Here is a 19636-nt window from a genome sequence, read left to right as displayed (position 1 = left end):
TTTCAAAGAGCTTAACATCTCTGCAGTCTTCCGATGTTTTTTATTCCACTGCTTTCTTTAGCAATAGATCCTAATACCATAAGCATGGTTTCTTGTTTGTGCCTCAACTACATGTCACTTGGTCACAGCAAAGTGTCAGTGCAGAAGCTGTGACATGACCAGCTTGGCATGCATCCATGTGCTTGCGTGAGAATTTGTGTCAGGAATGCAAAGATGTATCACTGTTCTGAGGTTGCTGCATGTTTTTTATTTTACTTGATCGCATCTTAAGGTTTAAAAAGTTTAACTTCCCAGTCAGACTGCTACTCACAGTGTTGTTTGTTTCGCAGTTCCGCATGGCTGACTGACAAGAAATCACAGCACTCTTCCTCATACATCTCTCCCACCCTGCTGTCATCGGTGTCCTTGGAGTTTGTTTAATGGCAGTGATGCCTGAGAGCTAAAAAAAAAAATGAGAAAGGGACGAGAAACATTCTCAACCAGAGGGTCATGGAAAGACAGGAGTTCAGAGAGGGATGTTAGAGGTCAGACTAATCAATAGCTGCTGTACTCACTGTACTTATAATCACAGCCCAGTGGAGCTTGTCATTCCTCATCAACATAGAGAGCTTCATTGCCCCACTGACTGTGCAACTCTCAAATCCCTTTCCTATTCTGACAATGACAAAGGACGTGTTGGCCTTTAAGTGCTCAATACACCTGGGGTGCTGCAGAAGTGAGGACTAAAGTCATGGGAGGCATTTGCTCCACACAGAGCAGGACACAAGACAACCCTTTTTGGGCTTTCTTTTCTCACCATGTCTCATTGGAAACCTCTGGGGCCTGACCATTTCAAGACAGCAGGTCCCCTGATTTAACTCGATAACTCTGCAGAGTAAAACAAAAAACAGGCCTCATGAATGAGGTTAGCAAGAGTTCAATTTAAGGGAATTCCTGGTTTTACTATGTATCAGTAAATCTACTTCTTGGAACAGAGGCATGATATAAATCAAAAATTGTCCTGACAGAGATGACTACAACTGATTGTTGTTGCTAGGTTACCCCTCATAAATCATGGCATTAGAGGACATGATTTGAGACAAACAGCGAGAAGTTTCTCCTTTTCTGATATGTGCTGTTTGGCAGGCAAAAGTATCAAGTGTTTAACAAGAAAAAAAAAAAATAAAAATAAAAAAAGAGATTTAGGGAAATAGTTTTTTTTCTTATCTCTTTAATCAGAGGACCACTCAGATTTATTTCCAGACCTTTGGGTGTTCCCAGCCTCCAGGTTGGAAACCAATGGCCTAGTGGCACCCACTGAAATAATAAGTGCACCTTAACAGCATACAGTCAATCCAACATACAGTGCAATCTCAGTGTTAATTCCTTAAGTCAGTTATATTTCTGGTTTTACTGGTGTCCTCTGGATGTTCTGAATTGTGTGCCACGTGTATGTAAGTGCTTTCAGATAACATACAAAACTGTAACACATTTCCCACAAATCCAGTTTGTTTTTTAAAAACAACTTTATTAATACTTTTGTTAAAAACAGAATATATAAAAATGGTTTAATTTTAAGAGTTATTTTACAGAGCATAGTGGCTTTTGCTTCAGAAAACAGAAACAAATCGCTACCTGTATAATGTGAAAAAGTAAAGAAATAATGTTTTCCTCTTCTAGTCTGTGGAAAGTTTATTATAAACACGGCGTTGCTGCTACATTAAGGCCAACCCTCTACAGACATGGAAAACTTCCTTGGTAAAGTGACAATGTCATTTGTTTTGTTTATTTAAAATATAGTCTTTGAAATTAAATAAAACTTAAATGAAACGCTTTTCAAAAAGCAAGCAAGTATTGCACGGACATATCTCCTAGTACCCTTCAAAAATATCAAAAAGGAACTCACTAGTACAACCCAGAGAAGAAAATTACAGCTGAGGTTTTCAAAAGCAGCTGCTGCTGGACAAATTCCTATTTTTTAGCCTTGTGGTTAAGTGTCTAGTAGAAGAGCCTTTTGTGCTCTTAATGTCTAATTTCATTGGCATGGACATAAAAATGTTAAAGGTGCAGCAGACTATGAAACTGGGCTTGTTGCTGTGGACAAGCGGCGGTTAATCATAAAGACCCGTTTCGAGGTGAAGGAAATTGTGAGTGTGTCAGCAAGATACTGCATTTCATGTTGATGGGCAGAGTTGTGGTGGGCTAAAAGAACTTCCACAAGAGCAGTGCCATGGTGGTCTTTGTGCCTGGTGTGTCTAAAAAGTATGCAGTGCTATACCCTGCGCACTGCTGCTTAACCCCTAAACTCCCCCTAATTGTTTATCATTTTTTCCATGCCAAACATAAAAAAAAAAAAATAATGCGTTTCACTCCGTAACACCATAAAACTCAGTTATCAAATCAAAACAGATAAGCTTTAAAATGTCCGGGCAGCCAGTGGAAGACCATTATGTACAGTGTAAGGGCTTTTCTGAAACACAAGTTCATTATATGGTTAGGGTTCTGGGGCTAGGAGCTTGATATGGAGCAAAGAAAAACAACCAACAGACAATTCAAAAACAAAAGAATGTTTCTATTCTGGATCAGGTCAACTGATGCAATAATTTAAGGATGAATAAGAGCCCAATTTAAAAATCAGGTAGCGGCAGGGGATAATGGTGTTTAAAACATACATTTGAACAGAATGACACACAAACAATACCAAAAATACTAAGAACCGACCAGACAAACCAACAGTCCAAAAAGACAAGGGAAATAGTAAAAACACACACACACACACAAACACACACTAGCTGAGGGAGTGGTTTGAGTGTGTTGATCTTTGATTACGCTCAGGAGTTTCTATATGTTTGGTAATTCAAGGAGTCCAGGCAGGAAACATAGAAGGATGAGAAATGTTGCTTCTTTGTGAAACCTTAATCTGGCTGGTACAGCTTCAAAAGTGGAGAAAAAGTGTGGAGTTGTCTTTATGTGTGATAGAGCTTGTGGTCGTACTCTGTGGCAGAGCAACTGTGAGAAGCAATTTCTCTGTGAATGGTTGCAGGGATGCTGCTGCGGTGTTGGTGGTTGTCGGTCAGCGTCAGGTTGAGCAGGCTGGTGCACGTGGGTAGGAAGATGTGCTGCACATGCTCCACCTCCGACCGACAGACAGGACACAACTGAGGGGAAAAAAGGAAAAGTGTTTTAAGCACAAAGTATTGTTGATTTATTAACAGTGAGCTTGTGTGCAGAGTTTACATGCTCCTGGTTGGATATGATATAAGGCAGGCCATTTGGCAATATTTTGGCATGTTCATCCAGAGAATCTTGAGTGGAATCTTTCTCATTATGTGCTCATCAAGTAAGACCCCACACAACCACATAATATCTTAAAAGTCACCACATCTCATTTTGTTAAGAAAAACACACACGAAAAGACCAGAGTGAGTGAAACTATACCAACTTAACAAATGCACCAGTCTTGTAATTTGTGACGGGTTAACGGACAAGTTGCTAGTAAACTGTGAACAAAGAGGCGTCAAAGCCAGCAAAAGAAAAAGTACAAGCTAAGAGAACATGCAACCACAATCAGACAGCATCATGAGTCACCTGCTCACACATAAAATGAGATGGGGAGAGTATTGCCTTGAAGGCAACCAATGTGTCAGCACTCAGGTCAACTGACCAATATCAGAGTCATAATCTGAAAACTTCACAATCATGCTGAAAGCAGTGGAACTTTCTTTCTCTCGTCTTAAGTTTCTACTGACTCATTCACATGTCTGTTAGCTGGGTCACGTTCCTTAGTTGAGTTAATTGAAGTAAGATTTGCCTGGCTGCTATAATCCCTTTATAAGAGAGACACACACACACACACACACACACACACACACACACACACACACACACACACACAAAATCTGTTTCCACAAAGATGGGCAACATTTAGCTGATTAAGTGGGGGGACAATCAGGTCAGCAGAGTGTAAGCAAGGCTTTGGATGTTGTTTAAAGGACCATAAAAAAGGATGAGAAGTTGGAACTAAAGTATAATTAGAGAGCTTTTGGTATAGCTAGAAACTCAAAGTAGGCTGATGTGCCTCGAATCAAGAAACAAACAAAACAAAGTAAAACTTAATCGGCTGGTCAAGCTTTTGCATTGTTGTCCAATTAACTTGTATTAAGTACTACTTCTAAGGAAGTGTTGACATCAGATTTGGCAGTATAGCAAATACCAATGGTAGCACTTCTGTATGTTTGACTTAAGAAAATGCCACTGTGGCTGATAAACTCATGAGTCTTCCGTAGAAAAGACATTTTCACAAATGAGTGAAGAGTCTCACCTGAAGCTGACTCGCGCAGTTCTGGCAGCACACCATATGTCCGCAGGGGCAGAACGCAGAATCTATCTCCTCCTCGCAGCATAGCATGCACAGCAGAGCCTCTCTGAGCTTCTGCAGCCGCTCCTGTAGGGCTCGGCTCTGCTGGCAGCTGCCACAGTCCAACCCTTCGTCCTGCTGCTCATCACTGCTCGGCGAGCGTGAAGGAGAGGAGCGCTCGCCGCTGCCAGAGCGGGACACCAGGTCCACGATGCCAGAGTTGTAGAGGGCGCGGCGGGCGTGGTCGTACACTTCTTTGGAGGTACGTCTGATGTCAAACACGTACTTCTTGCCCAGGTTGATGTTTTCATTGAGGAAAAGTGAAGCTAGGTGGCCTTTAAAGTCTCTGCTATACTGCATCATCACTGCATTAGTAACTGTGTCACACCTAGAAATGAAAATAAGATGAGACATGATTACAAAATTGACAGGACATGATTACTAATATCCCCCCAGCACTGCCTACTCTGATACCACATCCACCACTGTGAGATAAACACCATAACACTACAACGTTTCTGAGCAAGCAGGATGAAGACATGCCTGCAAAAACATCTGTAGACTCTGAGCTAAAAACCCATCCCTGAAACAAAAGGACAGGGCTGTCTTTTGTACGTTTGTACTGTTGTGACTGACAACAATTTCATAGCTCAGCCATTTGAATAGTTACCACACACACAAAAAATAAATTCCATCTCTGCTCAGTGAAGATTGTCCTGTGCGGTCTAGGTTTCTATCCACACCCATTCGGGTCAAGGACATGTTTTACATGTCTGTGTCTCCCACTTTGAGGGCATTTATACCATTAAAAAAACAAACAAAAAAACACAGGGTTAAAAAGGGAACAGGAGCAAACTTAGTCGATGTGTACAAATGTGAGAGAGTGCATCGCATGCCAAATAGAGCAGAACAAGTCTTTACAGAGCACATTGTAGGTCAGGCTTTCCCCCTCACCTCTCATAATCTGCTAGTCTTTAGTTAAGGATGGTGAACGATAAACTGCTCTATATCATCAAAACATGCTATAGTGATTAGCAAGATTGTTTTAAAACAGGTCAGATGATTTGTGACTTGCAGGAAAGACTGTTGACAGAAAGTTTCCATATAGAAACAGAGTAAAGCAGCAGAGCTTAAAATTAATTTGAATCAATATCTTGGCTCAGCACATGAGGTGAGCTACAGTCTATAGTAGAGTCTAACTTGCCTCTAATAATTAAAGGCAGTACTGACTTTGTGGACCAAGTTATGAAACGGACTGAATCTACTTCTATTAAAACCCGACTGCACAGATATGTAGTTTCCGAGTGTATGTGCGAGTCATTGATGTGGACTGTATGTCTTTAGCTCTCACCTGTAGAAGGCGTGGGTCTCTGTAATGGCCCGGTACAGGCCACTGGCTGCCCGGTTACTGATTAGCTTGAACATAAGCACCACGCTGTCACTTGTGTCCTTGGTAACTGTCAGGTACACACTTTTCCCCGACTGGGTGGCAATCTGGATGACTGGATAGCTTACTCTAAGATGACACAAAAAGCGAAGAAACAGTTACATATTGAATATTGGTCAAGGCAGACATGTAAAGTACCACTGGTGGATTAAAAGTGCTCTCTTGAATTCCACTTTCGTAAATAACACAAGACAATGTGCCCGCTATGGTGATCCAGTGTGCTAGAAAATGTGATACAGTGCCCAAACGGCCGCCCTTCAATAAAAAAAACCCTGTAATGTAGTGCCCTCTACTAGGGTGCCCCTTTGTGTGAGGAAAGACTGTAAAGTGCCCTCCAAGGTGCCTTTGGGCCCGTGTCCACCAGCTGAGGGTACATTTTGGAGGCACAGTGTTTTTTTCCGAGACGCTGTGGTTGCTATGATACATAATTTCCGTGGAGGCGATGTGTTGCAAGTAGGGTAGCCTACTTAATTTTACTGAATGTAAAAATGTCACCACAAAGTATGTAGGCATACTTGCTCTGGCCTTTGCTCTGCATGAAGAGAAGGCTGAAGCATGAGAGCACAGACTGCCCGTACGTGGGTTCATGAGATTTTGCGGGCGAGGAAACACCTCAGTGAGTAGGCACATCGTTTCATTCAAGATCGGATGTGCTCGGTGCGGTGTTTGTCCCGCCCATCCTGCACTGTGACTGGACGGCTGGGTAAAAAGTGACAGTGACGAGCGCAGCGTTTTTCCCCCAAAGTTGAACATTTTTCAACTCTCGGTGACCGAAAAAAAAAAAAAAAAAAAAGACGCTGGCGTCAGAAAAAAAAACGCTTTGGTGGACACGGGCCCTACATGGGCGAACAATGTGAGAGGAAGTGCCCCTTAGGATGTCCCAACGTTCGAGAAAATGCAAAACAGTGTCACAATGGGCACACTTTCAATGAACAAATTGTCATGCCGTACCCTCTAGGGTGCTCCTTTCTGCAAAAAAAAAAAAAAAAAAAAAAACACAACATGAAGGGCCCTCTGCATGGACAGATTACTGCATGTGCCCAGGGCACATCGTTTCCGGGGGCGCTTGAGAATACGGATTGTCTATGCTAGCTTTTGTGGCTGCTTGAATGGCATGAACGCACATCGTTCAATTTCTGCGTCTTGTAGCCCCACCACATGAAGCTGGTGCCCCGTTTGTTTTTTTTTCGCCTCTGCCCCTCAGACAGTCTGAGTCTGCCCCTGTAAGGTACCACCAATATAAGAATATAAACAGCTATTTGCAGATGTGTAGGCGGAGCATACCTGTTGACTAAGCTGAAGTCCTCCTTGCAAATGGCAATCCCTTCAGGGCCGACTCCTATCGCCAACCGTTGGCCATTTGCATCGCGAACCCAGTGCCACTCCACACCGTAATGTTCCAGAGAGGAGACCAGCTGCAGAGCCTGATACTCCACTGAGGCCTGGCTCAAACCTTCCAGGGCCTTGTGTCTGGATATGATACTGCAGAAGGGGTATGTTTAGGAGAGAGGAGGGAACAAAAGACAACCATTTAAGTTTATTTTGCTGGAAAGCTCAGGTTGGAAATGACATTTTCTGACACAAGCCTTATCATACAGATAATATTATATTAAGGAACACCCACTGTGACTGGTGTATTACACAAGCAGGATAAGTATCACTATAGTGTGTTTTAGCTGTCAAAGACCCTCCGGCAGTAAGCTCTGATGTTTTGTTCTGACAACTATACTTATGAGATCAATGCTTAGACAGCATAGCTGAATGCTTCTTTTAGCCTGTGAAAGCAAACTGTTTTTAACCACAGTCTGTACAAACAAACAAAAAAAAAAAGCCTGATGGCCAGGGGTGGGAGTAACAAATTATATTTACTCTCATCACTCTAACAAAGTTGTTTTTTGTGTAATTGTATTTGGCCATTTTTTTAAATCTGTAATTTTACATGTGCTTTGTATGTCTTACTTGTATTTCATATTGTACCATGCTACATTTTAAGTCGTATCTGCTCGAGAGTTAACAAAAAAAGTCACATGAAAAATTCTTTCGTTTATCACGACTTAAAGGAAAAGAGTCAAATGAGCAGCTGCAGCAGAGAAGTAGCATTCTGCATTTGGCAACATTTGTGGGCTGTAGCTGATGTGGAATTTAAGTTGTTTATGCATCTCAGTTGTCTGCCTTGGATCCTTCTGCCTGGTGCTTTATTTAAAAGTAGCAGGTTATTTAAGTAGCTTAATAATGCTTTTTGTACATCATTTATATAAAATTAATTTATTGTTGGTTTAGACATAAGGGGTCTGTCATGCAGTTCCCACCCAAGAGAGGCAATGTGATGTCCTTCTGTACATGTTAATGCACTTTATTTTGTAGTCAAAATTGCTTGATAATGTACAATTCAAGAGCATGTGAGAAACAGTGCCATGTACACAACAAATGTTAGTAGGCACTCTAAAGGCTCCAATTACAAAATGGACACTGCAGTAATTACTGGATACATTCCCAACAGTTGCAGGTGGGGCAGGCATTGCTGTGGATAGTGTGGTCTGTTGTGTTGTTTATACAGTGGGATCCTTGTTCTTGCGAGAGTGAAACTTTGTCACCCCCTTCTTTACAGAGAAAACATTCAAGATGTACTGTCAGTGCAAACACATGCTACGTGATCTGTCAGCTGCTCTGTGTGATCTGTTTGGCTGTTCTGTGTATGTTAGCTGTCTAAGAGCCTACGTGCACGCTGTGTTTGATGTGCTCTTATCTGAAGTCTTTCACCTCAGATAGATAAAGTTACTTTGGCTGAAAATAAAGACAGTGATTTATAAAAATGCTGCAAAATAGAAAAGACTGCACTATCAGTTCTACTCAGTGTAGCGTTTTGGTACTTTTTGCTTAAGATAGCATTTTGATTTATTACAGTTTCATTTTAACATACATTTCATTTTAACACCCGTGGCTCATTGCCAAGACCCATTATTTATTTATTATTTATTTATTATTATTTTTCATCATGTCTTTATGCGGTGGACTCCTACCTCCCTTACAGATAGTGAGGGGACGGAGCTTCAGGAGAGCTGACAGAAGAAAGGTCAACAGCTTTAAATGATTGGCCATAGCTTGTTCACTTGTATGTATTAGGCTACTAAAATGTCATTTAAAAACTATTTTTTATTACAGTTAAATGTAGAGAGAAAACAATTCTGGGCCTGTACAGAATAAAACCTATTTTGTGCATGCTATGTATTCATAATTAAACAGTCTCTTCTCAGACAATCAAGAACATTTCAATTTCCTGCTCCTCTTGAAACCTATGTTGGGCTGATAAAAAGTAGTGCTGTACCTGTTGATAGTGGCAGTGCTGGGCTCCTCTCCACACAGCTCTGAGTACCAGTACTGGGCTGTGTTTTGGTTGTAGTCACCAAACTCGGCCTGTGCCAGGAGTGCACTCAGCTCCTCTGCTTGTTCTGAGCCCATGCGTAGGTGACCGTTATGGAGGTCCTCTTTCACGTGCATGAAGAAGACGTGTCTGGAGGAAGAAAACAGAACAGTGGTCAAATGGGAAATCTTTCAATTGCCAATGTGATGTCGCAATCAAGGGTCTGTCTTTATGTCTGCCATTGGGAGCCTTATCACAAACTGTTCCCACTTTCGTTGTTCAACTGACTTTCAGGTGTTATCATTGAGGAGTCAGGACATCACACACACACACACACACACACACACGTCAGAGCAGGTGGTCATTGTAGGGCTTGAATTTCACCACAGACAGCAGATGTTTGTGGAAAAAGCAACTGTGCCATTTGTTTACGAGTTACTATGACTCACTTTCTCTTTTTCAATTGCTTCCTCAAAACACACTATTAGAACTTCCTTTAAGTGTAAATTCACTAGAGGCTCTAAATGTGGAAGTACAGAGAGGGGAAAAAGTTGCAGAATTGAATGTTGTTTTGTCCTGTAGAGGAAGTACTTGGACTTTTAACTTGGTGACTCAGTGGGCAGCTGTGCTGTACTGTACTGTATCTGCTGGGCCAGTGTGTGGTCACCACATTGTGTAGTTAAGCGATAAATCTGAATGGTGAATACAAAAACAGGATTCAAAATGAGTTACAATGGCCTGCATACTGTCTGCGTCTCTTGCTCTGTGGCTTGATGTCAAAAATGTGTTTAAATAACACCACACAATATGGGCAATATGCCCATTTAAAGACAAACCAAGTTAACACTAATCTTGTTTTGCTTGACAGGGGAATTCTTGTTCGAAATGAGGTGGGTTTATAAAGTGGCAGTCCTGAAAAAAGTTCAAAGATTAACAGTGGTCAAAAACAACAGTTGTTATTGTTTGGGCTGAACCATTAGATGAGAACACACAGTTCTGGTGTGGCCAAGGAAAACAGCTATATTCTCCCAAACATGAGCCATGGCAGGTCCTTTCCATTGTTTTTACCAGAAGATGTGAGGAATTCTTTCCTTCTAGCAGCAGGAGACGAGACGTTAAGAAGGAGCAACACCCTGAGTAACTCAATCCTTTAATCATGAAGAAAGTTGAACTGAAGTAACTTAAACAGATCCCTCCTTGAGCTTACCAAAAGGCACAGTAACCTTGAGAAGATTGCATGGGCACCAACATACTTTCAGTCATCTGCTTCTGTAACCACTGGCCAGTTGAAAGCTGTCCAACTGGTTTATGTTGTTGATTAGCTGGGATCCTGTTAGTGTTGCCTGGTGCCTTGAGCTCTTTCATTTGTGATGTCTTGCCTTTGCCATCTGTCATTTTTCCTCCCCATGTATCCATCCACATTAAACAAAATTCACATCCCATTTCTCACTTGACACTACCAGAAATGAAAGCATGACTTTGGCCTCCTGTGCTACCAGTAGAACAATTTAATATGAAAAAAGATGTCTGAATATTTTGGCTGTGGTATGTGATAGAGTAAAAAGCATACTGCGCCTGAAATTGCTTGTTATTTCTGCAAAAAAACAAAACAAAATCTCCCTTGGGCTAGGGTTCTCTTTGAAGAATGATGCAAAGAGAGACATTTTTCACTTGTACAAATCAGGTCACACTATGACTTGAGGATATTTGAGACGGTTTAGAGGGGCACTGAGTGGAGGGGGAAGGTAGCACTCATCATCCCTTTATTAAGTTTAAATAAACCCATTGCGTTTTGTTTATTAGATGATACATCCGGCTGAGGTTTCTCGTGGGACCAACAGATGACACGGTAATGAGCTGGAGGTGACGTTTCCTCTGTCATCTTATGGGACTAAAAACCAGACTCTTGAGGGAGCAGCGCACAAATGGCGGAAAAGAATATGCGCACTTGTGTCCTGCTAACCGCTTCAGTATGCAGCAACACAGACACACCTCGTCCGACGCACATTCACGGTGCTTCCGAGGAGTAACAACAGTAGCGAAAGCAGCTGTGAGGCACACAAACAAAGCCAGCCACCCCTGATAAAGCCAGACCACAACAACGAATCCCCATAGCTGACTAGCCTCAGGCATAACAAACAGTGCTTTGATATGGTGTTAAACATCCCATTCCCTCCAACGCATACACACACAAACACTGCACTCTATTGTGTCAGGCACAGCAGGCATCATGTGATGGAGCGCTGCTAGTTAGCTACCTGCCTGACGCAAACAATAGGGCTGATTTGACTGGGAGTTTACTACAGTGTGCCGACAAAGGTTTACTATAGGGCAGGCCGCGGAGGTTACTATAGTTCAGGCGGGGATTGGCAAGAGGTTAATAGCGGTCACTGTGCCAGTGAGCAAGACATTTAATATTTATAAAGCTTCCTTCAGCACATGTCTGAGCCGGTTAGTCTGGTGTTGTGACACCGACAGTATGACTCCACATTGTTACTTATTCTGCGTTCAACCTCAGCATTGTTTCGCTTAACCAACCATGTGTGACAATGTGGACTATGGTATGTATCTTTTGGCGACTGGGCTGCTGAGTAAGGAATCTGACTCAAGCATTTCCCGGTGCTGTGATCCCCATGTGTAAACAGGTGAACGTAATTTGCTGAGCTCAGGTCAAAATTCCAATTATCATTTGGAAGAAAACACCTATAAAAACAATAAATAAAGTTGTATTACTATCATCATCAGTCACAAACAGGCTGTGCAACAGAGGTAACTACAGTTCACCAATGCAGTTTCTGCTCGACTTCCCTGAGGCATCAAATATGAAGTCTGCCAAATACCACAGAAACAACTAAAATCGCCGACACACAGCGGCTTCACACGCAGGTAGCAATTTATCTCATGGAGGCCACTGTGAAGCTATACTGCTTATCTGCTGCTCTAAACACCAGCTTTGCACAGAAATGAGAATGCACTACATAACTCTTAACAAGGGCAGATGTTTTGTACAGAATGCCCTAAATATAGTCTGGTTATTGTATAAACTATTTGAGAAAAAAAACAACAACAACAACAAGTATCTATATTTCCATGGCCTCTCCATTAAGTAGCTTCTCAGCAGGATCAATCTGCTCGAGAGGCGTAGTGCTGCTTCAGCACCTGTCAATGTCCATCCTAAACTAAGTTCAGAGCATGGGAGAGACTATAACCCATAGTTCATCTCCCAACATGGTGTTCGAGGCTGACTGGTTGAGATGGACTTTAAAAGCCTTCTGTGTTTGCCTTTTTTGAAAAGGTTTCCTGAGTGGGCACACCATCTGAGACCTACTGATGTGAAGTGACTGCATGTGTCTGGACACGCGCACAAACAAAAGATGTTATTCCATTACAAGTACAAAACCCTCAATCAGGTTTACACAGGGCTGTAACCAAGGTGACAAGACAAGAGACAACAGAACGGATAAATGCATTCTCAACTAAACGGGCATCTGAGCAGATGACAGGGAGTTTAAGTTGCTGTGCCTCCCTTGAGAGTGACTTGGCTAGAACCACGGGACTAGAATCTGTGTCTTGCTGGGATGCCAGGCTGCATCGGACTCACACATGAGAAGACACTGTATCAGTAGTTAGACCTCGCCTCTGTACGCTTCAGTTTGATAAACCATGTCAAGGACCAACACACTTTACTATACAGAGACATCTGCGCGCACACACACACACACACACACGTTATCGCAGAGTTGTCCGTGAAGCGCTGCAGCCATCATTGCAGCATTGCCTTGTTCTTTAGACTCACTAACCCACAAGACACAGACTGAATGCCAGGAAGTCTGTGCTGGGACCAAAATTTCCTGGCCAAATTTTACTTTATATCCCTCACCGTTGTTTTGTCCTTCATAGAGAAAACCCATAATCACTGTCTTAAGACACGTACTAATTTACAGTTATAATACCCCTGAGAATGCTAACAGCATAGGAGAAAATGAATGCTACTCAAAATAGGGGTGTGGGAGAAGGGGAGGTGCTGCAGGAACGTTTGAATACTTGATTGCCTGACTGGAATAATTCAATTAAAGCAGCCTGAACCCTGAGAAATAATATTTGAAAATAGGTCACTGGCTACAGAGCTGAGCTATGGGGATGAGGATGACATAATTAACGTTTTTCAGCTGATTTCTTCTGCCCAGTATTGGAGTCGTGTATGTAAAACATTATAAAATCCAAAAATGCAATGTTTGTGCATTTTAAGCAACTCAATGTTGAACCATTTGGAACTTTTATAAGAGGACTTTTGAACTATTTACAAGTTTTTATATGTACTCCAGAGAGAAGAAATCGGACGCTCATTACCAAGTCAACTAACCTCTCCAGTCTGCTCCGCACATCTATAAAACCATTGTCTCATTTTAGTGTTTTCTGCCCCAATCCCAGTGTCTGTTCACCAGTATGCAGAATGTCAGCCGCGTCACCACACAGAAGAACAAAGAGTCCCAGCAAACTGAAACCTAACACCTCTGCCTAGAGACTGCATCGCATCTAGCCAATCACCAGTAGAGTTCCTCTCATCGGTTGGTGCTCTCAACCATGCGGTTTGTAAGCTAGTCAAATAACACACTGCCTGGAGCTGTGTGCTGCGGGGTCACCAGCAGTCAATGAACTGTAGTAAACTCTGCTCAACATCATCTCCCAAGGTATGAGATGAATGGAAAGTCAAACACTTAAACGCTTATTGAAGCGTTAATTTACAAGGAAGCTGCAACACAGTTATTTCAAGCACTAAATGTAAACACATACGCTTTGCTCCATGCAGAGTTGAATTGAAAGCTACACACCAATAAAACAATGAAGCTGTTTGTATGCTAAAAGCCTTGGGTTACAAGGCTGGCGCTCTGTACTAGATGGTAAAACAGTGATTAAAGCCCAGCATCAATCCTAAATTCAGGCGCCAAACAAATATAACCATTCTGTCGTTCTTGGGAAAGGAGCTAATGTTATGACTTCAAACAAGACAAACAAGGGCGAGGTTACTTGAGTGCACAACAAACGGAGGAGGAAATAAGCTCACAGGGAGAGTATAAGCAACTTATCACTGATGGTGGAGCATGCCGATAAAAAAAAAAATTAAAAAAAAAATAAATAAAACTTGGTGGTATTTTTGGAGACCCACAGGCATCTTGTGTGATCTTTGGCTTGACCGTCTCCGCAGCCTGCCACAGTGAGCAAGAAATGATAACTTGTGCGGGACCTGAATAAATTACCACAAAAATTGTTTGTGCAGAACATTCAGTTAGAGGCAATGCAGGAATTTTGTCTGAGAGATATTTGCTCTTGTCTCAGATTTAATGGTGAATTAATGTAAGATAAAACTGCCATTTAATTTATTTATACAAAGCTGTAGCTTGCAGAATATAAAGTGTAGTTGAGTTAAACCTTTTCGTCAAGCACTGCGTTTACGCTCAGGCACACAAAATTGTGGGAATGTTTCTCAATGATTATTAATGTAAATGTTGTACATCCATGCAAAGTCCTTTCCTAGTTGATACAGTCTACAAATGCAATGCAAAATATATTGAGATGTAATTATTAAAAGACATAATGCCTCCTCCTTAGTTAAAACTCATTTGGTTTGGATTTACTAGAGTTAAAAAGGTAAGCCCAACACCAGCGAGGTTAATGATCAGGACCTCTGTTAAAGCCTGCGCTAATAGCTGTGCCCTTTCAGGATATCCAATGTTTGCCTGATCAGAATGTTAAATACGAGGGTTAATGAAGGGGAAACAGTCGCATATTTAAACCAGAAACACCCCCTAGCAAGTGGTGCTTAATGATGCAGATAACACAGGTTGTTGTTGAGGCCCTTGGGTCAGCGTCCCTAAAAACAAGCTGTATGTGACATTCACTGCCACTAAATGTCGCACTACAGCACCAGCATCTCAGACCAAAACAAATTAGCTCTAACGCCCACCAGACTCCATTTACAATAACAGTAGTTTTACCTTGCAGATCACTGTAAAACACAGTTCATTTTAACTGGACAGAAACAAAATTAAACTCACCAATGACACAGCTGCCAAACGGGCTGCAATGGCTGCTGGGGACAAATGCGCCACTAAAGTGCTTGTTTTTGCCACCGACAGCCTCAGATTGTTACTCTAAGTATCTGACAACATTAATGGAAAGGATCCCTACAGAGAGACTAGATTTATAAAAAAATAAATATAAAAAAAAAGTCTGGGAGAGATGGGGCAAATGGAGGATTTAAATGTAATGATCAACGAAAGAAAACGGGTTAAGAAGAAGTCTCAGAAGTTGACTCTGGATAGTACATTTTCCAGCATGAGAGAAAAATTAATTAACGCAAAGTACCCAGATAGTCAGCAACATGTGAGCATGAACACAGTGACCTGCTAGGCTTTACGTGGCAGTGCACACAGCAGCTTATATAAGCAGCTCTGTGCGTGCTCAATCCAGCGCAGGTTACGTAATAAGGCCTATAAGAAGGGCGTAGAAAAAGAGGCCCACCCCTCAGTTCAGCAGTGAGATGCGGTTACGATACAGGTCCTTTTGCTTTGTCCATATGCTGCTGAGAATATTTACTCCAGCTCACATACACTGGCTATGAAGCTACTGAAACCTGCTGTGTGGTTATAAAGTGCCACGTGGCTAATGTTCACTGTCTAACATCGTTTGACTGTTTTGACAGTAAATACAGCAAACTGTATGCCATACATTGTCTGTAGCCATGAGAGTAACAAAAATGTGCAACAGAGGAAAGTCTGTTTGCCATGACAAGGAATGCTGCATGCCTGCACTCAGTTGTGTGGAGACAACTGTGGTAGCTTAAGTAGGTCAAAGTTGAAAGCACAAAAAATATGTTACATGGGGCCCCACCTGGTCCTCAAATCACTAATTCACTATGTATGAACATATTATCCAATTCAAGTTAGAATTTTTTCAATACAAGTAAAAAAACAAAACAGAAAAACAATACATTTAATATAGTTGATGAGTGACAGTAATTAACAGAAATCACACATATACTGACATGGCCCTTGGAAATGAAGTGTAGCAGTTTCCCCAGAGCTGTGTAGGTCCCCAAAATGACAACACCTTGGCCTTAACTCTAAAACTGATACCAATGTTTGCAAATTATATCAAATCTGAGCAGATGGATGGCATGAAGGTGCCGCCAAAATATAACACACTACGTGACAGCATGTTGATGTGCGCCGTGTGTGAGTATTTATTAGCAGCAATCCCACATCCCCTTGCCTGCCATCTCACATCTTTATCTCACCCTTTTTCACAACCCCATGACCCCCACCCGACGGCAGCCATCTGTTGATAACCCCTGCTAATCTAGTGGAGGTCATAGCGCTGGCAGCCAAGAGTCCGCCGTGCTCATGCTCTCTCCCCCGACCCTCCACACTACCTTTCACTTTCTTCTTCAAAAAGGTTGCCAAATATGGGACAGAGTTTAGGAAGCAAGAAGAGAGCAAAGTTGATATCTTTATATTTGATGCAGCAGGGCGGGAGGGAAGGAGTGAGAAACAGCTGAACGCGGGGCAGTGAGTGAACTGGGAAGAAACTGAGAGCTTACTGGAATGCCAGACAAATCCTGGCCAAGGCAGATACATGTCAGTTTAATGAACAGCTCTAGTGGCATGCTGTGTGTGTGCGCAAGTGAGAGGGCAAGAGCAGCGTGGTGGAGCTTAAAACGACACCAAACAAATGTCCCCTCAAGCCTGCCCTCCCTTCCAACCCTGCAGTATCAGACACTCACGGCAGCGCCTGGGGTGAATAGAACATCCACAGTATCAAACTTGATACAGTGTGTAAAATGTCTTTTGGACAGGATTCTGGGGGCTGCCAATGCACAAGCTATTTATAACTTGAAATGAAAATGTGGCTGGATAATACTGAGTCAGGAGGATCTAGACTTGTCCAGGCTTGTTACTTTGTTCTGCCTGGTGTTTCTTCTTTAAACTAATCTGGCAGAGGGGAGAGATTGTAGGGGGAGATATGACTCCAATACGTTATATGCTGTAGCAAGTTGTTTGCTGGCTTTGTGTTTCTTAGATGAAAACATCCCATTTCAGGTACAGGTGATTAAAAATCTTACGTTCATATTAAATATATATCCTGCTTCTTTCAAAAACTACTGCAAATATCACTATGAAACCCAGCTGCAGTGCTGACACGAAATAATGGTTTATTTCTGTGGAAACAAAAGTTATGAGGAAAACACCCTACACTGGCATGTCGCAGAGTTTCCAAACAGCATCTGCAGAAATGTCAAATGGAGAGCTGTGCTTTTGTTCAGACAAAATTGGCCACAAACAATTGAAACAAAAAAAGTTATTTTGAGTTGAATGGGGGCAGTGACAGAGGTCCTGGCTGTCACACAGAGGGTCCCTAGGGGCAGGCACAGAGCTGCAGGATCACATTTCCTGCTTAGTGCGCCACCAAAAATGACCTATAGTAACCCCGGAAGAGCTCACAGAAGAGGTTATTACAGGGCGTTTCACTGTACTGCAAGGAAAGTGATCACATTACGCTCTGGGAACTTACAAACAATAGTTTTGTTTCTTCCAACAGGTGCTCCTCATTGCAATCATAAAGAAATCAAAGTATATTTTAATGACAAACCCAAAGACGGTGACATGCTAATTTGCATGAAGTATGTGACAAAGGTTTCGGTTATCATATCTGTTCATATGCCCAAAAAGTTTCATGTGGCAGATTTGTCTATGCAGCACGCGAGCTGGTAAACATACCTCGTCTGTTCCTGCAGAATGAGATGGGGCTCCACAAAGAACTTGACCCGCAGCCTCAATCGACAGGGCGTCACATTATCCATCTGCTGGCAGATGCGGTTCCTCAGATTTAGCCACAGGTTCTCTCCTTTGCTGCCGGTGAACTGCAGCCCAAAGTAGTCCACTTCAATTATGCCCAACTTTCTGCAAACCTGGGATGAGATGAAAGAAATGGGTCACAAATGTGGATTGTGGACAAGGAAATTCAAAGAGGAGCCTAAAACCAACTGTGTGGGAAAGAGTGTGGAATCATTTGGACAGAGGAAGATTTAGTTTCTTTAAAAGCTGGCAGCGTCTTTTCACAGCACGATGGACATATAGCATGTTGAGCTTTGTGTTGTGCCAGCAGGCTAAAATGTCATTGAATAGGACAATCCATATTGGATTTTCCCAGTGGAGGGTGGCAAAAATCAACAGAATTCCCCAACAGGAATCAAAGTTTCACAAGGCCTGCAGGAGGCTAAGCAAAGAAGAGTGCCTTTATCACTTTGTTCATTAGGGTTTCAGCTACCACGGTGCTACTCTCACACAGATAAAACCCATCAATATTCTACAGGTCGGGATAGGGTGGAAGCAAACTTGGAGGCTCTCCCGGGATAAAGGAGGCTCATGAAACCCACAATCCCATGCCCCTTGAGCGTCGGCGACGGCCATGGGGTATTACATAATTGCTGGTGTACGTCTGCACGGATCCCGGGGGCTGAGATAAAACTCATTCATACACCAGGCAAATTGGGATTGTGCTATGCCTATGAAATTGATTTACATTTTATTAGCGGAAAAAACTACTTGAGGGTTCTGATGAAAGGAAAAGTTTGCATGCTTCCTGTCCCCATGGGAGGCAACCTTAACAACTTAAAGTTTCGGTTTGAGCGGAGCGACAAAGCCAAGTGCATGCAAAGGCAGAAGAATGAACTCTAGTAACCTCGACAAAGCCATCTGCCTCCGACTAATCCAGGTAGAGGCGACAGCCAGTTTAAGCCCATGGTGTCGAAACTTTCCTCTTGTAGATTAAGTCATACGTTTCAACTATAAATCGACATTTTAAAGGTTTTATTGTTACGTGTAACATTTTTTTGCACGTTGCGCGCAGCAGAACATTTTGTTTCAGCCGCCCTTACGTGCAGCAACTGAGAAAAGACGTTTCCATAGTTTTATTGTTGTTGTTTACCAATTAAGTTTACAGTGGATATAATGTCAAACAGCGTATACAGTTTACTGAAGTAGGCTACGCATCGTCGTGCAGAGATCATCTTATTTACAAGAATATTTAAGTCACACATAGGATAAGCGACGAGTCGATCAAGCTGAAGTTCAGGGAAAGGGGACGTTTGAAGTTTCGCAAGAAAACACTGCCGCCCTGCCTGAAAATGACACTGTATTTTAAAATGGTATCATAATAAGAAAACGTGGTGTGTATTCCACACCAGCCTACCTTATTCAGACAGTCTTCACCGTTCGCCTTCCCGTCAACTTCCACTTCCATCACCACCGAATCCGGACGAGTAACGTGGCAGAGCATTTTGGCTGTGTACTCTCTAAATCTTTGGCGTGCCACGCTTTAAAATAATAAAAACACTTCTCGAGCCCTCTTGAAACCCCCCTACATCAAGCCTTCGTCACTTTCTCAGCCCTTCCACTTCGTGTGGCGGATTGAGACACCAGCTGTAGGGCTA

At 42.4% G+C, this 19636-nt stretch overlaps 1 protein-coding gene across 2 annotated transcripts; it reads right to left on the bottom strand.

The window, feature by feature from the left end:
* Positions 1 to 1486: 1486 nt before the first annotated feature.
* On the bottom strand, positions 1487 to 19615 carry mylipa (myosin regulatory light chain interacting protein a). Of its 2 annotated transcripts, XM_046057761.1 has the most exons (8): positions 19396 to 19615; positions 17922 to 18112; positions 9109 to 9294; positions 7068 to 7265; positions 6735 to 6752; positions 5688 to 5852; positions 4301 to 4724; positions 1487 to 3137 (listed from the first exon to the last, which is right to left on the bottom strand). In XM_046057761.1, exons 1-8 carry the CDS (start codon positions 19480 to 19482, stop codon positions 2946 to 2948), a joined length of 1461 nt encoding a protein of 486 aa, XP_045913717.1. In that variant the 5' UTR covers positions 19483 to 19615; the 3' UTR covers positions 1487 to 2945. The 2 variants fall into 2 exon arrangements, with proteins under 2 accessions (XP_045913717.1, XP_045913718.1); XM_046057762.1 differs by lacking the exon at positions 6735 to 6752 and having other exon boundaries at positions 19396 to 19614.
* Between the last annotated feature and the right edge of the window lie 21 nt (positions 19616 to 19636).

The sequence above is a fragment of the Micropterus dolomieu genome, linkage group LG09, assembly GCF_021292245.1.
Source record: "Micropterus dolomieu isolate WLL.071019.BEF.003 ecotype Adirondacks linkage group LG09, ASM2129224v1, whole genome shotgun sequence".
Classification (NCBI taxonomy): Eukaryota; Metazoa; Chordata; class Actinopteri; order Centrarchiformes; family Centrarchidae; genus Micropterus; species Micropterus dolomieu.
The sequence above is the reverse complement of the archived record's forward strand: the minus strand, read 5'-3'. Positions and strand labels throughout refer to the sequence as shown.